Genomic DNA, 20961 nt, shown 5'->3' with positions numbered 1-20961 from the left:
TAGGGCCTTGGCATATTTGGACTAAGAGATGAATATACCAGGAGACTGTTGCCAAACTTCAACACGTAGGCAATAATGCATGAGCCCATCAATCATATCAAAAGACTGGCATAACTTTGTTTGATTCCTTAAATCAAAGATGCCAAACTGCCAGTGATGATCAAATCATCCACATAGATAACCAGAAGGATGATGTCACTGTCAGTAGTCTTGATGTACAGATTTGAGTCTAAAGGACTCCTCTTGAAGCCTTGATCACTAAAGTACTTTTCAATCTTTATGTACCATGCATGAGGGGCCCACTTCAAGCCATAGAGAGCTTTTACCAATCTGAGAACCTGATGTCGTTTCCAGCAACCTTGAAATGAGGAGGCTATGTCATGTAGACCTCTTCATGGAGATCACCATTCAGGAAAGCACTCTTGACATCCATTTGATGGACCTTCTAGCCAAACTGTGCTGCCATGGCTAGGACTAATCTGATGGTGCTCATCTTTGCAGTAGGAGAAAAGGTCTCCTCATAATCAATGCCCTGACGTTGAGAAAAGCCCTTTGCTACTAAACGAGCTTTGTACTTATCCAAATTACCATCCGATTTGTATTTGATTTTGTAGACCCATTTGCAACCAATGGGTTTCTTCCTTATGAAAGATTAGAAAGGACTCAGGTGTTGTTCTTCAGTAGGCTCTGATGTTTAGATGTCATGGCCTATTCCCACTCTAGAATTCCTTTAGCCTCGGAATATGTTTGAGGTTCAAACACATTGTGAATGTTGGCCATAAGAGAAAAGTTAACAGAATCTATAGTTTTACTCTTTTCCGAGAAGTTCTCCCATCAATGAGCTCATCATCACGAAGATCAACAAGTGTCTTAGCCCACTACTTATGTCGGATAGGAGAATGACCAACAGTAGTACTAGGAGATGCTTGATCAGCAGGATCCTCATCTGAAGAATCTAGATCAAACTCAGGTGAAGCATCTACAAAGAGAGATGATCTTGCAGGAGAAGCTGGAGATGTCTGTACAGGTATCACTGGAATAACTGGAGATGCAGGAGCTACTAGAGCCCTCCCATCAAGTGGACCTAATGGAAGCCGAATTACCAAATCATGAGTCTGCATAGGCTGGTCTGTTGGATCAGGAACAGGAGAAACATGCATGAAAGGTCCTCGTTGCTCATCAAAGACTACATCACGACTGTAGATAACACGAGATGTCTCAACATTGATTAGGTGGTAGGCTTTGTGAAGACTGTTATATCTAGCAAGCATCAGTTTCTGACTCTTGGCATCCAACTTGGTGCGTGACGCATCAGGGATCCAAACAAAAGCAAGGGAGCCAAAAACCTTCAGGTGACTGATTCTAGGTTTGCGACCGAACCAGGCTTCTTTCAGAGTTTTACCTTTGACTGCCACTCTGGGTGACCAGTTCAACAGATAAACTGCAACATTAACTACTTCTGCCCAAAACTACTTTGGAATATGTCTATGTTCGAGCATGGAACAAGTCATCTCGGTGATTGTCTTGTTCCGATGTTCAACTACACTATTATGTTGTGGCGTGTGGGGTGTGGTTGGTGTTTGATGCCATGTGTATCCAAGAAGTTGGAGAAAGCATTAGAACAAAATTCCCCTCCATTGTCTAATCTAAGAGTAATAATAGATTTCCCAGACTCTTTTTCAACTAAGGGTATAAATTTCTGAAATACAGGAAATGCATCTAATTTATTTTTAAGGAAATACACCCACGTTTTTCTACTGAAATCATTAACAAACAACAGAAAATACCTAGACCCAAGAACAGAAGGAGTTGTCATAGGGTCGCAAATATCGGCGTGAACAAGCTGAAGTACCTGAGAAGCTCGCCAAGAATCGCCACTGGTGAAAGGTGTACGATGTTGCTTCCCAGCCTGGCATGTGTCACAAACTCCAAGGTGTTGAGTCTAAATCTCTGGCAATACAAGAACAAGCTCATCCTGAGCAAGCTGTGAGAGATAATGCACATTTAAGTGCCCATATCACTGATGCCAAAGTGTGCTGACCAAAGATTGCCAAACAGCCATAGCTAAGTCCTGAGAATCACCAAAATCAGTAAGTCTGAAAAGACCATGATCCTCAAGACCTACTGCAATAGTAGACTTAGTCGCCCAATCAATGATGGTGCACTGATGTGAACTGAAGGTGACTGCCAAGTGTGGAGAGTGTCGTAGCAATTGACTGACTGAGAGTAGATTTGGTTCCATCCCTGGAGCGTAGTACACATCAAGGACTATGAGATTCCTCCCAGCAGACTGAATCTAAATGTTGCCTTTACTGACAACTATGTACTCTTCTCCGCCACCAAAAATAACAGAGTTTGAATAAGGTTAGTAGTTAGTAAACCAGTCTCTGTGTTGAGTGAAATAATGAGAGGCACCTGAATCAATGTACCAGGCAGATGACTTCACATGATCTATAGGTCTTTTAGCCATGAAGGCGTAAAAGGCAAATTCTGCCTGCTCAGTGTGCTCTGCACTATTCGCTTTGGGCTACGAACCTAATTGCTAAGACTGGGCAGCTAAGCGGTTTTCGACATTCAACCTTCATGTGACCAAACTTGTGGCAGTAGTTGCATTGAATGTTCTTCTTTCTGGAACCATCTGGGGCTGGAGCAGAAGACTTCTGCTGAGATGGCTACTAAAGCCTGAATCTTGCCCTTATCCTTCTGAAAGGATTTCGCAACAAAGGCTTGCTCTGTGGAGGTGGAACTGGAGCTACTACCGAACTATTGTTTCCATCGATTTTGCTTAAGCAACAATGTGCAAAGATCAGTGAACTTCAAATCTAATGTGCAAAAAAAAATTTCCCCATTTGGGTTCGTGGGTGGGTTCGTGAGTATATATATATATATATATAGACACACACACAGAAGAGAAACATGCATAGTTGCAAAACAAAGTCATTTGACAATATGAACAATTGTTGCTTGACCATTGATCAATGCCAAATGCCAAAGGGTTTCAGGTCCCTTCAAAACCTGGGTTTACCTGAATCTAAAAACATTAAATACTGGCTCATTAATCTATCTTCATGATTGTAAAGAAAATTATACATTGAATTACTAAATTGCAAAACATAGACTAGTTCATCAAATAATACATTGTATTACTAAATTGCAAAACAAAGACTAGCTCATCAAATAATAAAGTTTGAAACATGATGATAGATGAAAAATGTTTAGTAGTTTATCAATAATCATAGTGTCAAATGCCCTTCAAGGGTCAAATGGGTCATCATAAAATGAGTGATCAATGGCTTCATCCCCAACTGCAACTATATCTAGATCTTCATCATTGGAACCCAAACTAGTTCCACTAGTCCCATATGCTGCTATATCATCGTCCTCCTCCTTGACATAAGGGATTAGATGAGTGAAATGTTTTTTATTAGGTTCCTTTGAGAGTTACATAAGAAAACAATTAAAAAAGCACACTCTTTAAAGTTGTTTTAGCCAAAGGTTCGTTGTGGGTTCATCTGGGTTCGCTCCAGCAAGGACCCGGACGAATCCACAGTTAAAACTAAGGACCCTGCTTGGACCCGTAGTGAACCCAGGGACGAATCCGGACCTGTGTGGACCCGGACCCAAATCCGGGCAGCAAGAGACGAATCCGGCAACATAGCTTCAAATCAATACCAGAAGATGTGATGTTGAGAATCTCGATAAAATGCTCATAGGATTTTGGTAAACTCCAAAGAGTGATAACCACAATATCCTCTTCCTCCATCTTGCGACTAATGGCAAGTAACTGATCACAGATTTCCTGAATCCTATTCAGATGTGCCTGGAGCGAGGTGTGCTCATCCATGACAATAGAAAATAGAGTGTTTTTCAGAAAGAAGGCTCTACTCTTGTCAGAAGTCTCATGAAGACCTTTGAGATGTGTCCAGATTTCAACAGTTGTCTTGCCAGATGGAATCTGAGAAAGCTGATCATCAGCCACGGATAATTTGAGATGCATTACTGCCTCTCAATTATTATCCCATGTATCTTGATTAGGACCCGGAGAAGTCGAACACTCCGTAATACCTAGAACAAGTTGATTGGTGTTCTGATATTCAAAAATTGCAATGATGTGATGCTTCCAGGTTCCATAATTGCAACCATTGAATTTGGAGTTATGCTCGAGCAAAATATTTGTCAGAGATGCCTTGGCACATTTTTCAATGAATAATTGTGAAAATCTGTAAAGGCATGTTCGTCAAGACAAAAATCCAAAAGACCTAGGAAAATCAGAGAGTGACCCAGAAGAGAGCTCGAAAAACTGAGAAGGAAAATGCTGTCGTTTTTTGGATCGGCTAGCTTGAAAGTCGAGGCACAAAAAACGAGGCACCCCAAAAAAATGGACGACAACCCAGTTGAGCTCTTGAAAAATCCACCACGAATTTGCAATGAAAAAAATTGAGACCCCAAAAATTAGGGTTTCAGGCAAAAAATCAGGCGGCGACCATAGAGTTCGAATCTACAAAAAAAATGGCAATTTTGTTGAGAAAATGGTTGATTTTGTAGTGGCAAGTGTTTGCTGGGAAAAACACAGAGCTGTCAGACAAGAATGACAATATTGGACCTCCAAAAATGGGCAGATATTGTTGTTTCACGTGGTTGTAAAACACACAGAGCAGTCTCAAAAATGGCAGCCAAAAAACACAAACCTTTCTTTTGCGGTTTTACAGATGAATCTGGCCCAAAAATCAATCGAGTCCAGTCACAAATCCGGCGGCCAAATCATGATTTGCAGAAAATCATGATGTAGAAACATGCGATTTGTTGAAGTCGCAGTTAGGGTAGACTGGTCTGATTTCTCCAATTCGCAATTTTGCTATTTTCCCAGAAAAAATCCACGGTTTAAAAAACAAACTCAGACAAAACACCCCAATTGGAAGATCTTAGGGTTAGGAGATTTAGGAAGCAAGAATCATAGAATAATTTCGAAAATTGAGTATGATAATTTGGGAAAAGAAATTATAATTTTTGAAAAAAATTAAGAAATATGTTTTGATACCATATTACGAGGTAATTGGTAAATACTTGCTTGATATTAACAGAGACCGAAAAGTCAATATATACAAAAGAATGAGACAATGTCTCCTTAGGAAACGATCGTAAAGAATAGAAACATTCTATTCTAGAGAAAGCAAAAAATGAAAGCAAACTAAAGCTTAAGATATTTACAGTAGATAATCATTAACTAATAATAGACGACTTATCTATTATTGTAATACAACCTAGACTTTAATTGATACTCATATATACCTTTTCACAAATAAGTCATTTCTAGGTTTCATACTAATAAGAAGCATTCCTCCCATTCCATGTTCAACCACCTATCTACTTTAACAATAGTCATATATGGGAAGTCGTGATGTATGAATTAAGTATGCATGTACAAGGCATGAGACATTACTAAAACTACGCTTTTAAGTTAATACCACATTTTTCCAGCCAAAACCATGTTTTGACATTCAAAAACCACCAACAAACCTCCTGCGTGTTTGGATTTTGAAATTATGACAGCAGTTTTAAAATGGGCATGACTTTCTCAGTTCTCAATGAAATTTAAAACCTTAAAATGTTCCAGAAAGCCCTTTGGAAGACGCTTGTATTCATTTAAAGCATTTAACACAAAAAATTATATATAAAATGTTGTTAATGAATGAACAGCACAGATTTGCAAGAAAATGCACTTACATTTACAAGCAAACATCTCTGCTTGTTTCTGAATGACTAATTCTACTCAAATAAGTGAAAAGCCTACAAAAGTCATCTCTTTTTGATTGAGATCTTCAAAACTGAAAATATTTTTTATAAATGAATTTGAATGTACAGTCATCGACCAGACTCTCAGAGAATGTTTAGCAACTGATATGAAATAAAATGGAACAAGTACCTAATTAATATATTAAAATTTAATTTCCTAAATTTGACGCCATTTCCTACAAGTGTATATTAATACTGAAGAGATATTTGTTAAGAGATTTAAAGCTGCATATTTGCCTTATTCTAAATTAATTCATGCAAATTATATACCTAAGGAGGCTATTAAGACTTATGAAATAGGCATGAGATATACTCCCTAGACCTAAGTGTTTAAACATTATTTATTTATTTATTTAAAGCACTATTATACATGTAGATTTGGTTGATAAAATTCCAATTAATGAAAGAGTAACTACGAATCCAATTAGCTCAAGCTATGGTTAAGAAGATTCCTTGTGCAATGACTAGAAATTCCTTGGAGCATAAACAAGTAAGAAGATTGTCTTGCATGATACATTTTACAGATTTCTCTTTCAAAAAAGAATGATTTTCGGATGAGCTCTGAACAGATTGGTTAAAGGAACTTCAGATATAATTTAGTTGGTATAGGGCCGGGTTTAATCCTTTGTATATTCTGCTGTGATCTTACTGGGTAGGCCAAGGTAATAAATTTATAGATTAAATCCCTTAAAGTTCTCATTCATCCAATAAGAATGATAACCAACCAAAATTGCAAAGGACTCAAGAAAAGACTCAAGGAAATGCAAATGAATGTTCCATATCAATGTAGAGAGAGGTAAGTAATTTGTTTGGCATAACAATGCTTATTACAATGTAACATGCCGATAGAAAGATTGTCCTAAATGGAAGGATAGAAGAAACATCTGGTGGTTTTTTTCTTTTCTTTCATAGAAGCCTTGTCATTGGAAGCACGGGCAAGGCATGTGATCTACTTGATATAATGCCTCACAGAGATGTCATCTAATAGAATGCAGTAATTACTGGGTATGCAGGAAATGGATTAGTTAATAATAATTTCAAGTTCCCTAAATAGATTTGATGATAAGAAACACTAGGCTCAAATAACTATAAGAAGCATGCCAAATGTGGTATCATAGGTAACACACCTGAAGAATATGGCGACATGCCTCAAAGAAATGCATCATGTGGCCTCTACGATTACCAAACAAGCCTCTTTTCTTAAATTGTATCCTGTTCAAATCTAATCAAGTCCCTTTTGTTATTGCTGATCTTCTCAGAATAGAAAAATATGTCTTCCTCACATGTCATTGCCTCCATTATTCTCTGTGTGAGTGGTCTCTTCCCTGAACCATAAGAATGCCCCCCTAAAATATCGCCCGAATGGCAAAATTAATTTCAGAGTGTCAAATTATGTTCCCTCTTCAAAAACGGTATTCCTATTAAATAGGAAATGTCAGTTATTATAAGAATGAGGGCATTATAACTCAACCTTAGATGAATTTATCATAATTACATAATACATTGATAATAAACATCTTCAATTTAACATTATTAGTTACTTATGAACAGTTATCTTTATATAAAAAACGGGATCATGATTAATTTTTTTATAATATGCATACTTCCATCTCCTAACCAAAATTATATAGTTAGCACATTAATAGTGCTGAAGTAATATAACAAGTACCTATATCATATAAATTATATATGTATGTATAAGAGTGATACTAATATCAATGATAATATTTATAGTGGTCCAAAACATTATATACTTTTTCAATGCGATAACTTTTTTGTTCATATATACTGCTTTAAACAATTATCAAAGATAATACGTTGAAATTTTGTAGACAACCATGTGTTCACAAACTGTTGAATATTCAATTTATCTTACAAAAACCAGACTTTAGATAATTTTTCTTGTTGGTGTGTTTAGATTTTGAATTTTAAGCATGAGCAACGTCAAACTAAACAAAGGTGCCATATTTTGAGAACTTGAATATTATTATTTATGCATGTGAAATAAAAGCCTATGTGGAACGAATGCTAAAAAAATTAGAATCAGAGAAGTTCCATTTCAAAATTAATATGGCACTGTAAAACTAACATTTTAGTCTTTTAAGGCTTGAGCAGTTGCAGTTTATTATCAATTGCTTCTTTTTTCAGATGTCCTATTTTCGGAAGTTGGACACAATTAGTACAGGTTTACTATGTAATGTTTTTTATTTTTTTTGTCTTAAATGTCTTGGGAATATTGAGTAATAATGATTGACTTCATGTTTCCAAGAATTTTGAATATTGCATGTATGGGCTTCATGTCTATGAAATTCAATTTAGGATACCTCAATGCAAATATTATCTTGCACTTATAAATCACATTGAATAGCTTTCAAAGTGCTGATCTAGTTTTTTTTCCAGACTGGATCTGTCATTATAGATAGCTGGCTGAAAATGAATGCACCAGCTCAAACAGCAGTTCTTTTCAAGGAGCTCCGCCACACACTTCGTTCAATATTGCAAGAGTTGATTCAGAAGCCAAAGGTATTGCATTTGAGTTTTATATCATAAATAAATAGGAAACATTAATTTGTTCCTTTTCTTCAAGATGATCATGTTGTTGAGCATGTGTCTTCTATGTTGTGACATTTTCATCATATACAAAACTAAAGTGCATAAAATTATTTTATGTTGAAGCATAAAAAGATATAATGTTCTAAATATGCAACATATAAGTTTTCCAGATAACTAGCCTAAGTTTGTGTTTACTTTTCTTTAAAAACGGCTAGTCTGTAAATTGTCTTTATAAACTTGAGAGCCACATCAATCTTGGCAGAGTTTGTTCAAACCAATTATATATGCATTTCATAATCATCTTCTGATTCCACTCACGGTCTTTTTTCGTTTCTTCCTTTTTTGCGGGCCTTGAACTCTCCTTGTTAATGTTGTAGCTTCAGTCAGATAGAATCAATCTAGAGTTAATCCCCAATGGTTATTGGTTAAACATTATTGCATTTGATTAATCATCAATTTTATATATATATATATATATAGTGTTGTTAATAATATCTAATGGAAATTAACTTACCATAACCAATATCGATTAATATAGAGACATGTCTCTTCTACTCCTATATATATGAATTTGGATCTGCACTTGGAACACACAGAAATAATCAGGAGTGTTATTACATTTGCAGAGATCTTATACCTTAACATGGTATCAGAGCAGGCTGTAAATGTAGAAAAAATTAGGAAGATATTCGAAACATTTAACAAAGGAGGCCGTCACAGCAATGTAGAGGTTAATCTTATTATTAAGGAGGAATACAGTTCAAAAGTAGCTACCACATCTGTGTTGAGATGGATGTCCAGAGCGACTTCTGTTTCTAGCCTTATCAATGGCTGGTTTTATTATGAGTGCAGGCAGCTTAGACCCTGCCACAATTAATATTATCCATATGGATAAATCTACCATGCCTAAGGAGTTCAGTACTCACGTGCATTGAGATGCTTTTCTGCTTTTATCTGTGAAACAAGTAAACCGACAACAGCAAGTAGAAGAAGAGGACACATATATTTATACATACAATACTGTAATGCATGATTTCAGCGCCATGCTCTCACTATCTAAGTTGAATATTCTGGAGGTGATACCTGGCCTCATTTCATCGCTTCCTAATTCCTTGCGAATAATGGATACTACTCATTCCACAAAATTTCTGGGTCTTCACCTAGATAAGGGTATTTTGTCAGTGTTCCGATCAGGATAAGACAATTGTGGGCGTACTCGATACGGGAATTTGGCCAGAGAGCTGAAGTTTCAATGACAAAGGAATTGGGCCAGTCCCAGCCAAATGGAAGGGGACTTTAATGGCGCAACCTTCAACTCCGTGCTCTGCAACAAAAAGCTGATTGGAGTGCGCTATTTTAACAAAGCCCTGGTGGCCAAGAGGTAACTTTGTAGATGACGTCAGTTTCTATGGCATGGTTCTTGCAGGAAGAGTTGCCATGTAATACTAAATATGGTCAAAAGGATGTGACTGATCAAAAAGTGTCATGGCGAAATCGAAGGAAATATATATGAAAGAATATATTATAAAAGAAATGAGTTTGAAGGAACATATATATATATATATATATATATAGATAGATAGATAGATAGATAGATAGATAGATAGATAGATATAACCATATATTACTGTTGATATGGTGGTGATTGTTGTAGAGGGTCGATATTGATAATGGATTGTAGTCTCCAAAGGATATGAGGGTCGCATCATCAGAAATACATCGCCAGTAAAGTTTCTGATCATTATTGTGTTGTATGAATATTTTGTTTGAGGTGAATCCTCCTATTTACAAGGGCACATACTTCTCCCATGTGCTTGATCGTTGAAACCATATAATTGATGTACATCATCATAAAGATGATCTCTTTTGCCTTATATATTTATGTTGCTTAACCTAGTATACAATGCAAAGTTTAATCCAAGGGCAAATATCTATTGACAGAAAATAACATGATTATCATCGGTTGAAGGCGGCATGACTATAGTGCTAAAAGTTTATGGAAGAAGGATCATTGAATCCTTGGCAGAGGGTATTTGGACTGAAAGCTTGGGTGACATACTATGCCAGCAATAATGTACAACAACTTTTGGTGTTCCAAATCCTTACAGTAACATTGTGTGTTTTTCACATAAGTCTGTTTTTTCCAAATCCTCAACGCATGCAGGAAGTCATGGTAACCATTAAAGAAGACATAGTCATGGAAATTCTGATGAAAATCTCCTTGCTCAAGATTCAGTATTTTGTAAAACAATTTACTTCGCTCCTGGTGTGGTGGGAATCGTTCTCATAATCTGTTATCTTGAATCCTAGTTGGAAGAAGAAACAATTTTGTGCACAAGCCCTATTCAATGAAGCACACCTTGCTTTGATTCCCCAATTTCACATAGATCACAAACAATGATATTTTATCACTGAGTTCCCCTTTACACTTAGAATAATCTGCACTAAAGAGAAATCTCATAGAAACATAGCTTATGGAAAGAAATTACACATACAAATACAATATTACTCCAGATTTTCAACAGATTTGGTCATTTGTTCCTTGCTCATATGGCAATTAAAAAAATGTAGAGGTGAGAAAGAAAGAAATACAAGCATCCCCAATGAATGAACAAAACAACAAGAATTGGCTTGACAAGATGAATGGTACTTTTTTAAATAAAAAGAGAACACGCACGAGTCCATCATCACAAATATTAAAATCACCACTATGCATAAAAGAGACTTCTGGGAATATTAACATGATAGAAAGACATGCTAGCAGCAGAGGTAACATGTAATCATAATCATATAAGTGTGATTCAAGTGTGATCATAGGTGAGGAAGTTAAGATAGAACATATGTACAGTCATGTAGGAAGCCTACAAGCAATAGAAGGATAGTAGATAAAGATAAGATAATGATATTTATGTCCAACTAGAGACCAACAAAGGGTCCAAGGGACTAGAAGATTACAACAAGAAAGAAAAACAACCCAGCAGGATGTAATAACCCCAACCGGTTATAACTTCATCAAACACCAAATTCTTTTACAATTCAGTTGTTTGACATTTCATCAAACACTTTGTAAGCAAGCTTTTATAGCACTACAATGAGCCCTGTTGGCTCTCAAACAATTTGTGCCAAAAAAAGGATTTCTTTTTTTGGGGGTTTTGCAATTTATGATACAACAATGTAGCAACAAAATAGAAGATATTACAATAATAATTTCAACTCAAATATTTGGATATTAATTAGGGAATATACAACTGAAAATTTCAGATTTTAATATCAACTTAGATATTGAGTATTTTCACAAAATGCCAACTACCCAGTTGATAAAATATTCTCTATTATCTAAATCAACAATACCCAAAAAAATCAGAAGTTACAATCCATGAACTTACAAGTAAGACATGCCTTGAAACCCTCCGAAATGAAGACTAGCAACAACAAAGAATTCTTCGAAAAACAAATGCAACTGCAGATTTGGAAAATGTTGCTCCCAAAGTGCAGATAGAAAATAACACCCAACAACAGATATAAATTGGTGCTCAACCTACTCCAAATTAACCAGCACACAATTTGATATAACAATTCCAATGAATTCTTTCACAAATTCCAGAACAACCTCTAGCAACAAGAAAAATTAAACTTCTCGTTAGCAACAATTAATACAATAGGAGAAATGACAAATCGTATACCTCAGCACAATTGGCCAACGAATCTCAAAATTGAATCTACAATACTTTAGTTGTAGATCCTAAACCCTTATACTTCAGCAAGGGCACAAAATTTCAAAACTTAAGAAGTGTCATAAAGACAACAGAGAAAGATAAGACAATCAAATAATTGGATGCTTTTCTCATCAAATGTCCTCATGTTTATAATCTCTAAATGACACCAGTTTCCCAAAAGAACTCCACTTAAGAAGCTTTCTCTACACAACATTAAAATATAATAAAGTGTCAATATAATTTATTAATTGCATTTGGCTACAGAAATGACCTTTTCCACCATAACTTAATATTCTGACAAGAAAAGCCATTGTATCTTGTTCCCACAATTTAAAACTTTTCGTCCCGGTTCCAATGAACTATGATCCTGAGGTGACCGACCAACAATACCAACAAAAATAGCAACCTCAGCGTATTTAGATGAATAATAATAATGATTCACCCATCTTGCGAAAACAATTGAAGAAGCATCAAAATCGAAATCTGACAACACCAAAGTGATCCTGATGATGACAGATGATGAATGAGCCTAACGAGGTGACTATAAATAGATGCTCCCTCTAAGATTCTTATATCTCAAACCAGAAGCCCGAAATAAAAATTGAGAGCATCACCTAACTCCTCTAACTCAATTGAGCTCATCGGAACCAATAGTTTGAGAATTGGAGCCAAAACACAATATAGGCTACTAAAAAGCCTTTAACCCCACAACTGAGACCCTCAAATCCCACTGTCAGCTCACGAGGGTCGCAATGGTGAACTAACCAAGCTAACTACAGCAACTTGCTAAAAATGGGGACATTACACAAGAGCACCAAACGATATCCGACAAAGAGTGAACAAGAAAGCAAATAAAGGGAAAAACAACAGATGAGAGGACTGGCACTGAGGGGTCCGACCCAAGGCGACCATGGGTCCGAGTCTGTCTCTTAGTAACACTAGAGATAGGGTGCCACTGTTTGGTGAATTCACGATGAGGTCTGACAAATCTGGTATACTCAGAGACATGAGTAGCAAGTGGCCGCTTCATGCCCTTGGATGAGTTGATTTGAAGCCTGGCTCTGAGGAAACATGATCTTTGAAGTGTGGTCACAGAGCAATGGAGTCTCTTGAAGGTAAAGTGCTAAACACCTCTAGCCAAGATAATTGACAAAGGCCGAAAGGGATCTATAGTCTCTAAAAAATGCAGTGGAACCTACCTCTAATCTCATAGTATATTGGGCACCAGAAGATGAAATGGATTTGAGTCTCTGTCTCTGACAAAGTGCAAAGGTGACAAGTCTGGTCATCTTTCGTCAAATGGCGATCTGTTTGGCATTTGTCTGGCACTGAAGCCAATGAGAACCGACTCTGAAAGACCCCAAAGAAATATGGAGGGCATAATTCTACCGCTTGCTCAAGTAGAAGGGACACACAATGATCCCATCATAGACCTCCAGAAAGTGCTCAGAGTAGAAGGCCATTCGCAGGTGCAAACCCCCTGGAGGGTTAATCCAGGGCGTGGTGATGTATTTTCTATAGATGTTGAGTCTGACATACCCATTCAACTCCTACTATGAGGGGAGGAGATGGGCAGGGGTATCTAGTGAGAATTGATAAGGAGGGAGACGATCAATGTCAATCTCAATCAAGCTCAATAAGGTAGTGGCCTGGGTATACCAACAACAAGCCCTAGTCCCTAAATTAGAGCTGGCAATATCAATGGAGGAGCAATATGCGAAGTAAGAGTATCTGTGGCAACTGTCCACAAAGTTCGCAAAGCCCTTGAGGCGGTGAAGGAACCAGATCAAATCAAAGATGGCGCTTAGCCTAAATGGGTGAACACCAAACTCGATCAAAATAATACTATGCGTAGTGTACCAATGACATCTGATAATTTGACGGAGGAGAAGGGTCTAGACCCACTTGATCAAGGCCCAATCAAAATCAAGAAGAGAAGGCTCTCATACCACAAAGCTATATAAAACTATTGGTCTGACCAAAGAGTCCAAGAGAGGACGTAGTATCCTAAAAGTGATGCCAGAAGCACTATCTCTCTAGAAGGGCGAGGGAACCCATCCCCTTGGCAACTCTAGGCAGATGGGTGGGTCTCATGTTGAAGCGAGGACTAGAGCACTTGACCCCGAGATAAGTGTACGAAGAAACAATCTCAATCACTTGACCCTAAAAGCTAAAGTGAAGATGTAAGGTCTTTAGACAGTAGAAGACCATAATTCAAGTCTTGCTCAGATTTACAATAAGCTGTCGGTTGGAAAAAGAGGCTAACCAATCAATAAGTCTCTGGAGCCCCTCAAGAGAGAAGGCTAAAAGAACCACATCATCAACAAAGAGGAGAATGGAGATTAGAACCTGGTGTAAGTAACAACCATCCCCGAGAAGCTAAGCCTTATGGAGGAAGGCCTCGAGCTCATCAATATAGATATCGAAAAAATTGGGGGAGAGAGGGCAGCCCTGCTTCACCCCAATGGTTTTTTGAATCAGATTGAAGAAACCCTCGAGATCCTAAATTTGCCAACCACTGACTCATAAAATCTCTAATTATTGTCAGAAGAATATTAGAAATACCAATGTCTCTAAGTCTTTAGAAAAGGGGCCCCCGAGGAACAGATTCAAAAGCCTTACAAAAGTCTATGAAACAGTAGTAGACTTTCGCAACACGGTGTTAAGATTCCTCAATGATAGCCGGCAATGTCAATATGTGATCCATAGTCTAGAAGTTGATACAAAACCTTGCCTACCCTCTAGCCTGGCACTGCCTCCTGTCAAGCTATCTAGAAAGAATAGTATTTAGGACTATGGCATAAATCTTGACAAAGGTATGCCCAATCATAATGGTCTTGTAGTCGCCGAGATCCAAAACCAGCTCAGACTTATAGATCGGATAAATCACATTTCTCGACCATGAATCACTCTATTAAAGAGCATTGAAAGAAAGGAGTACAAAATCATTATGTCTGGCTTAAAAAGATCTTCCTGAAATCCTTCTTCATTGGCAGCTTTGCTGCATCACATGAATTTGATGGCCTCACAAATGGAGGGAGTGAAAAGATGGTAGTTGTGGGGGGTAAGGTGAATAGACAACTGACCAGGGATATCATAAAGAGTGAAGGCAAGGGACACCAGAGAGTGCCACTCAAGGGTGGAGGGGCGGGGGGCGGGGGGGGGAAGAGGTACACCAGAAGGCCTTCAAGTCACGAACAAGCATGTCGCAAAGGGATCTACACTACAAAGCTATGATAGATTGCTTCTTGTGGCGAAGAAGGCAATGGTACAAGGAGCACAACTGAGTATAGGAGGGGAAATGAGTAGCAAAGGAAACACACAAGGAACTATGGAAAGACTTATAGTCGTCACCATAACACTGGTTAATGGGGCAATATTTCTGGCTAACAGGGATAAGGAGGGAAGGAGAGGTGGGTTGGGGATGGAGAGGAGGGTGGACTCCCAAATACCAACAGCTAAAAGCTCAAACAAAGACGAAGCTTGGGAGGAATTTGAAAAGCGGTCAAGTGGGAGAATTCGTTTGAGGTAGAGGGTGAAGAGGTAGCAGTCGCGCTCATAAAAGAAAAAAGTGGTATGAGGGCCTGAGAGTAAGGACTTGGGATGGAGCGGGGAGACTCTCATGAATAAAATCTAGGACAAATAAAATACTATATGCTTGGAGACACTTGTGAATAAAATCTAGGACAATACTATGGAAGCAGCTATGCAATAGACAATTTGATTATCTAATATTATTTATTAAATAAATTTAAAATAACATGAGAACTGTTTTTTTTATTTAATTTAATTATTAAATATTATAAAATGGCCAAATCGGTTGAAATTGTCGACTACATAGCCAATTCCTAGTACTGTCAAACATGTTGGTATTTATCAGGGACAAGCATGTGCATGTCTCAAGACAAATTTGATCATGACTATCATCATTGACTTGGAGTTTCATAGATTGACTTATACAACATACTATTTGGTGTATGTAAGAGGCAAGTAATAAATAGATTCAGTACAAGAATTTAATGGACTCATCAAGGGAGGTTTAAACCAATGTTGAGTATGCAATTGTAAACATAACATGCACAACCCATCAAATCAGCATGTGTATGAAAGAATAATTGGAAGCAAGACTATCTATAGAGGAATATACAAATCACAATATTCATAATGGAGGATTCTACAAATAACAAGACTCATAATGAAGGAATCTACAAACTAGAGGATTTGCCTAAATTGACTGTCAAATAGAATAAGGCTCTCGGAACTATTTTCCATATTTGATGTGATGCAAATTGTTCAATGATATAAGAGTGGGAATTTTACATTGTGGGGGGAATAATAGTCAATGTCCCATTCCTATTGTTTGACAAAATGCTATTATTGAGACACTTTTAGGATTTGATGGACTCTCATTTCAAAGATGTTGATGTACGGATAAGTATTTATTATCCTTAAGTATTACATTTATCTACTCATTGTAGTATTTGTCTTATTTATTTGTATATGTACTATAAAGAGCTATTTGCTTTGATCTTTTCGTTTCTCTTCAAGGGTGTTCTTGTAGGAAAAGAAGGTTGCTACAACACATGCTACCAAATATTGTGCAGATTCAATCTCATGATAAGAGCTTCAAAGAAGCTATGTTCTAGAATTCATTAATCATTTGATGATTAGGCTGGATAAAGTGAGGCTCTTGAAGCGAATATCTTTGATAATTGAGATTATGAGTATCCTTCTATATTAAGAGGGAGTCTAAAAATACATGTGTGATACTGCATGATTTTGATGGGCCTACCCCTGTGTACATCATGAGGAAGTGACAACTTGTCACCAAATAGTCTAAAGATTGATATCAGATTCAAAGGGAGTTCAATAGTTTATCTCAGGCATCCTTGGACGAAGAGAGATACTAAGGGAGCAGCTAGAGGATCTGACTTCCCAGAATCTTTGTTTAGAGGGAGAATTTTGAGGTGCAATTCCTTGTTAATGAATTTTTCTCTATGAAAGAAAAGTTCAAGGTGAAACTCCTTGTAATACATTCTTCTCTATGAGAGAAGTTTAAGGTGAAAGCCCTTAATCCATCCTCTAGGAGTAGCTATGGTGGATCCACCCTCTGACATGGTTCATAGTGGATATCATGTGAGTTTCTACATGATTATGTTGGAAAACATCATTGGAGGTGATGATCTTTCATCGATGTTTGTGTTCTGAGGTCTCTATTGTAAGGTGATGATCTTAACAATGGCTTGACATGTTATCATAATGGACTACATTAAATAGTTGTCCCAGAATGTGCCGGAGATTATGATAACAAATGTATCATCATGGACTACATTAAGTTGTCCCAGAATATGTCAGAGATCATGATACTACATTTGTTGCTCTTGAGTTCTTGATCTCTAACGTATCACGATAGACTACATTAAGTTGACGTCCCGGAGTATTTCGAAGATCGTGATACTCTTTGAGATCAAGGTTGTTATCTGACAGACTACATTCAGTATTGTGCCAAAGTGTGCCGGAAATCAGATAACTCGTCTTTCTAGGATATTCTTGTTGATACGTATCTTAGTGTTGATGCTAGTGCTCATACCACAAGAAAGTGAGATTGATAAGATTGTTCAGAATCAGATCACCATTTTGTGAGATGGTTGTGTTGTTTAAATCCTCCCTCACTAAGAGGGAGTGTTGATGAAATAGCATTAGTCGGATTATATCTGATTTAATGGATATATGTTAATATCCTTGAATATGTCATTCCAAATATATCATATTGAGATGATATCTCTCTATATGCTTGAGAGCATAATGTATTCTATAACAATCCTCCATGGCTAAGAGGGAGTAATAATGTTGTATCTTCAGTCGGATAGAATCGATCTAGAGTTAATCTCCAATGGTGATTGGTTAAACATTATTGCATTTGGATCTGCACATGGAACACACAGAAATCATCAGGAGTGTTATTACATTTGCAGAGATCCTATACTTAACATTCCTAAGAGGTGCATCCTTAAATCTAGCCAAAACTAATAAATATAATCCTCTTCAAATATGGTATCCAATTCAAATAAGTAGTTGTTAGTACTTGGGAAAAATCAGAAGTCAATGTTTTGGCCATTGATAATGATTATGTGACCTGTCCAGCTCTTCAGTTTATTCTCTGTCCCCTTTCCACAAAGACTGCTTATAGTAACCTTATAGTAAATATAGCTAATGAGAAAATCGATATCAGGAGCTTCATAATAAAAAGTGCCAGAAATTGACAAAAGCCTTTTTGGTTCATACGGAAGAGCAGTAGTGGGAGCAAGATCCAAAAGAGGTGAACAGGGAACAGAAAAAAAGAAGGAAATCGTGTTAAATTGATGGATTATGTTACATAATTTTAGTGATCGATGTTCAACCTGTAAGTTATGAATGAGCAGTTATAAAATATGAACATACTTAGAACAGCAATAAAGGAAGTGGAGACAAATACGTAATACATGAAATTATAGTGGTTCGCCAAATCTCTCAAGGAAGGGAAATCTCTTTTTAATGTTTAACTAATTACATCATCCATGGCATGTACACAGCTATTTATATAAACTTATACAACTATCAAATGAGAAGATGAAAGGTCATCCTGTTGGGCTTCACATGCCCAACATAATCAAATCTTTCTCAATTTATGTAGTAAAATGGTCATCTTTTCAGCATGAAATTACTCATTGCAAAACGTCCAATTTCAAGTTAAGAGTTTCAACATCAACAGAAATCCCATTCAATTTTTATAGTAATTTAACTTTTAGCAAGAGAAAATCCGTCTAGTCTTCTGCTAATGCACCGTTATTCTTTTGGCTTTATGGAAAGTAGATATGTTGATTATTGTGCGTGTATGATATCATGTCATCTATACACCTTTTTTACGTCTATAATTGTTTTGAGTAATCACATTCATCGGCAGAATGAATCCCAGAGAGGTTAAACCCCAGTTTCGCAATCTATTAAAGCCACTATAAATGACAAATCGTTATTTACTTGCATTGCCTATAAAGACATTTATTCTCTTTTCCATTTTGTAAATTTAACATGAGAATAATCGAAAGGCAGATTAATCATTTGTCTATCTGTAGTTATCTGAACAGATGCCAATTTATGCTTTGTGTACATCTTAAATTAGTCTTTTTTATCTATTTCCAGGAAGGAGTGGCTGTGGCAGAAAGGGAAGTCATCCATTCTATTGTACAGTTACTTAGTGACGAAGAGAAGCCACAGCTTTAAGCTGATTTATCCGTTCTCAAGAGTTGAAGTCTGGAAGCTGTAAAGCAGCCCATGCCATTGTATAATGTAGCTCTTATCTGGTTAATTTTTGTGCAATGATGTACTAATGTAATTTGATAATTTTCCAAGGTTTTGCGTCATTAAGTTCATCCACGCATCTTTATAGTGTAAGGCAGAAGAGCATGGTACACATTCCATCGTCTTCGACAGGGGGAAGAAACCAGAAAATGCTTCATGAAGCAACACAATTTAACCATAGTACGCATGAATTTATCTATGACAGGAGGAAGAAACCAGAAATGGTCGATGATGACACATGATTTGTATTAGCATGCTTATTCATTATTTCTCCAGTTTGGGAGCGTCATTCAAGTCCAGTTTTGTTAGAAAATATGATGATTTATTTTTGTCTCTATCGGTTTGTGGAGACTATTGAGCATTTATCAATTTATAGAAGTACGATGCACAGTGAACTAGAATAGAACAAGTCGATTACGAGAGAAAGTTTTCCGTTTAAGAGCACTTCAGTCGTGTACAATAAATTGAATTTATAAAATGAGATGTTCTCATATGAATGAAATGTTTTCTGCCCAATGTATTGACACAATGATAAGATTATGAAATGCTGTGGTTTTTCCTTTCAATGGTTCCATTTCCCCTTTCATAAATTGGTTGCCAAGTGATAAGCATGCAAATATTACAATCGTTCCTCTCAAAACAAGTCAGTGATAACTTGGTGGAGTGTTTATTAATAGAGCTAAATGTTGGTATTATAAAATGTCTTGCATAATTTTATTAGTGTCAGCCCATATTTTTCTAGTGTCGGCTCATATGGCTGATTTGAACAGACTCGTCTATACAGTGGACATAAACAATGAAGAAAATATTACAAAGAAAATTTAAGAAAATATCTTTAAATATTATGAAGATTCAGAGAAAGATTAGAAATTAATTGAAAATATAGTAATTATTGAGAACTTTGAAGGAAACTATTAAATATTAATTTATTTATAAAGGTACATTACAATATTTACAAGGCTGGAACAAATTTAGTTTGATGGAAAATTTTCTACCGTTTATAGAGAGCTGCAAGAATAAAATGAGTTGTAATGAGAATTTGTTCTCATATGAATGAACAAAAAGACCACAAGCCCACAGGAAAAAGGGGATATTCTATAAACAAAATTGAGTGATATGCTAAGGATAGTCAAAGACAGACGAGGTGGACCATTGGAGTGGTTATGTTAGTAACTTTCTCTCCCTCCCTCCCTCTCTCCCTCCCACATGATTATTGCAGGAGCTGCAAAAAGTATGAAGATGACAATTCACACCCACAATGTTCACAAGAGGCAAGCTATGGGTGTAGGAAATTTGCTAGGCTTTTGGGGAAAAAGAAAGATGGTAGTTCCTACTTAGGCCAAATTAATAACAACAAAAATTCTTTGGAGGCATAATTTCTCTCAAAAATTGCTCAAGAAATAGAAGCATAAGAGTGGTAAAAAGGAGGATACTCAGTTGATAGATTCAAAGGTGAACGAATAAAGTCAATCCATTCCTTCTAATCTTAAGCAATTTATGACCTATTTGGTTTGTCCCAACATCCTAATCCATCTTAAGAAGATTCAATTATAGGTCCTCC

General features: G+C 36.7%; 1 protein-coding gene across 4 annotated transcripts in view; it reads left to right on the top strand.

Annotated features, from left to right (window-relative positions):
• LOC149572842 (DExH-box ATP-dependent RNA helicase DExH7, chloroplastic-like) overlaps positions 1–19966 on the top strand; it is a 356903-nt gene extending 336937 nt beyond the window's left edge. For all 4 annotated transcript variants that reach the window (XM_089813915.1, XM_089813917.1, XM_089813914.1 and 1 more), the window contains 2 exons: positions 8194–8316; positions 19242–19966. In XM_089813915.1, coding sequence (XP_089670041.1) covers positions 8194–8316; positions 19242–19322 — 204 coding nt within the window. In that variant the 3' untranslated portion in view covers positions 19323–19966. The remainder of the gene's footprint in view (positions 1–8193; positions 8317–19241) is intronic.
• The last annotated feature ends 995 nt before the right edge of the window (positions 19967–20961 follow it).

This window comes from Cupressus sempervirens, chromosome 2 (genome assembly GCF_028749045.1).
Source record: "Cupressus sempervirens isolate cs-2001-9-10 chromosome 2, ASM2874904v1, whole genome shotgun sequence".
Classification (NCBI taxonomy): domain Eukaryota; kingdom Viridiplantae; phylum Streptophyta; class Pinopsida; order Cupressales; family Cupressaceae; genus Cupressus; species Cupressus sempervirens.
Note: the sequence above shows the minus strand (reverse complement) of the source record. Positions and strands in the feature narration are given on the sequence as shown.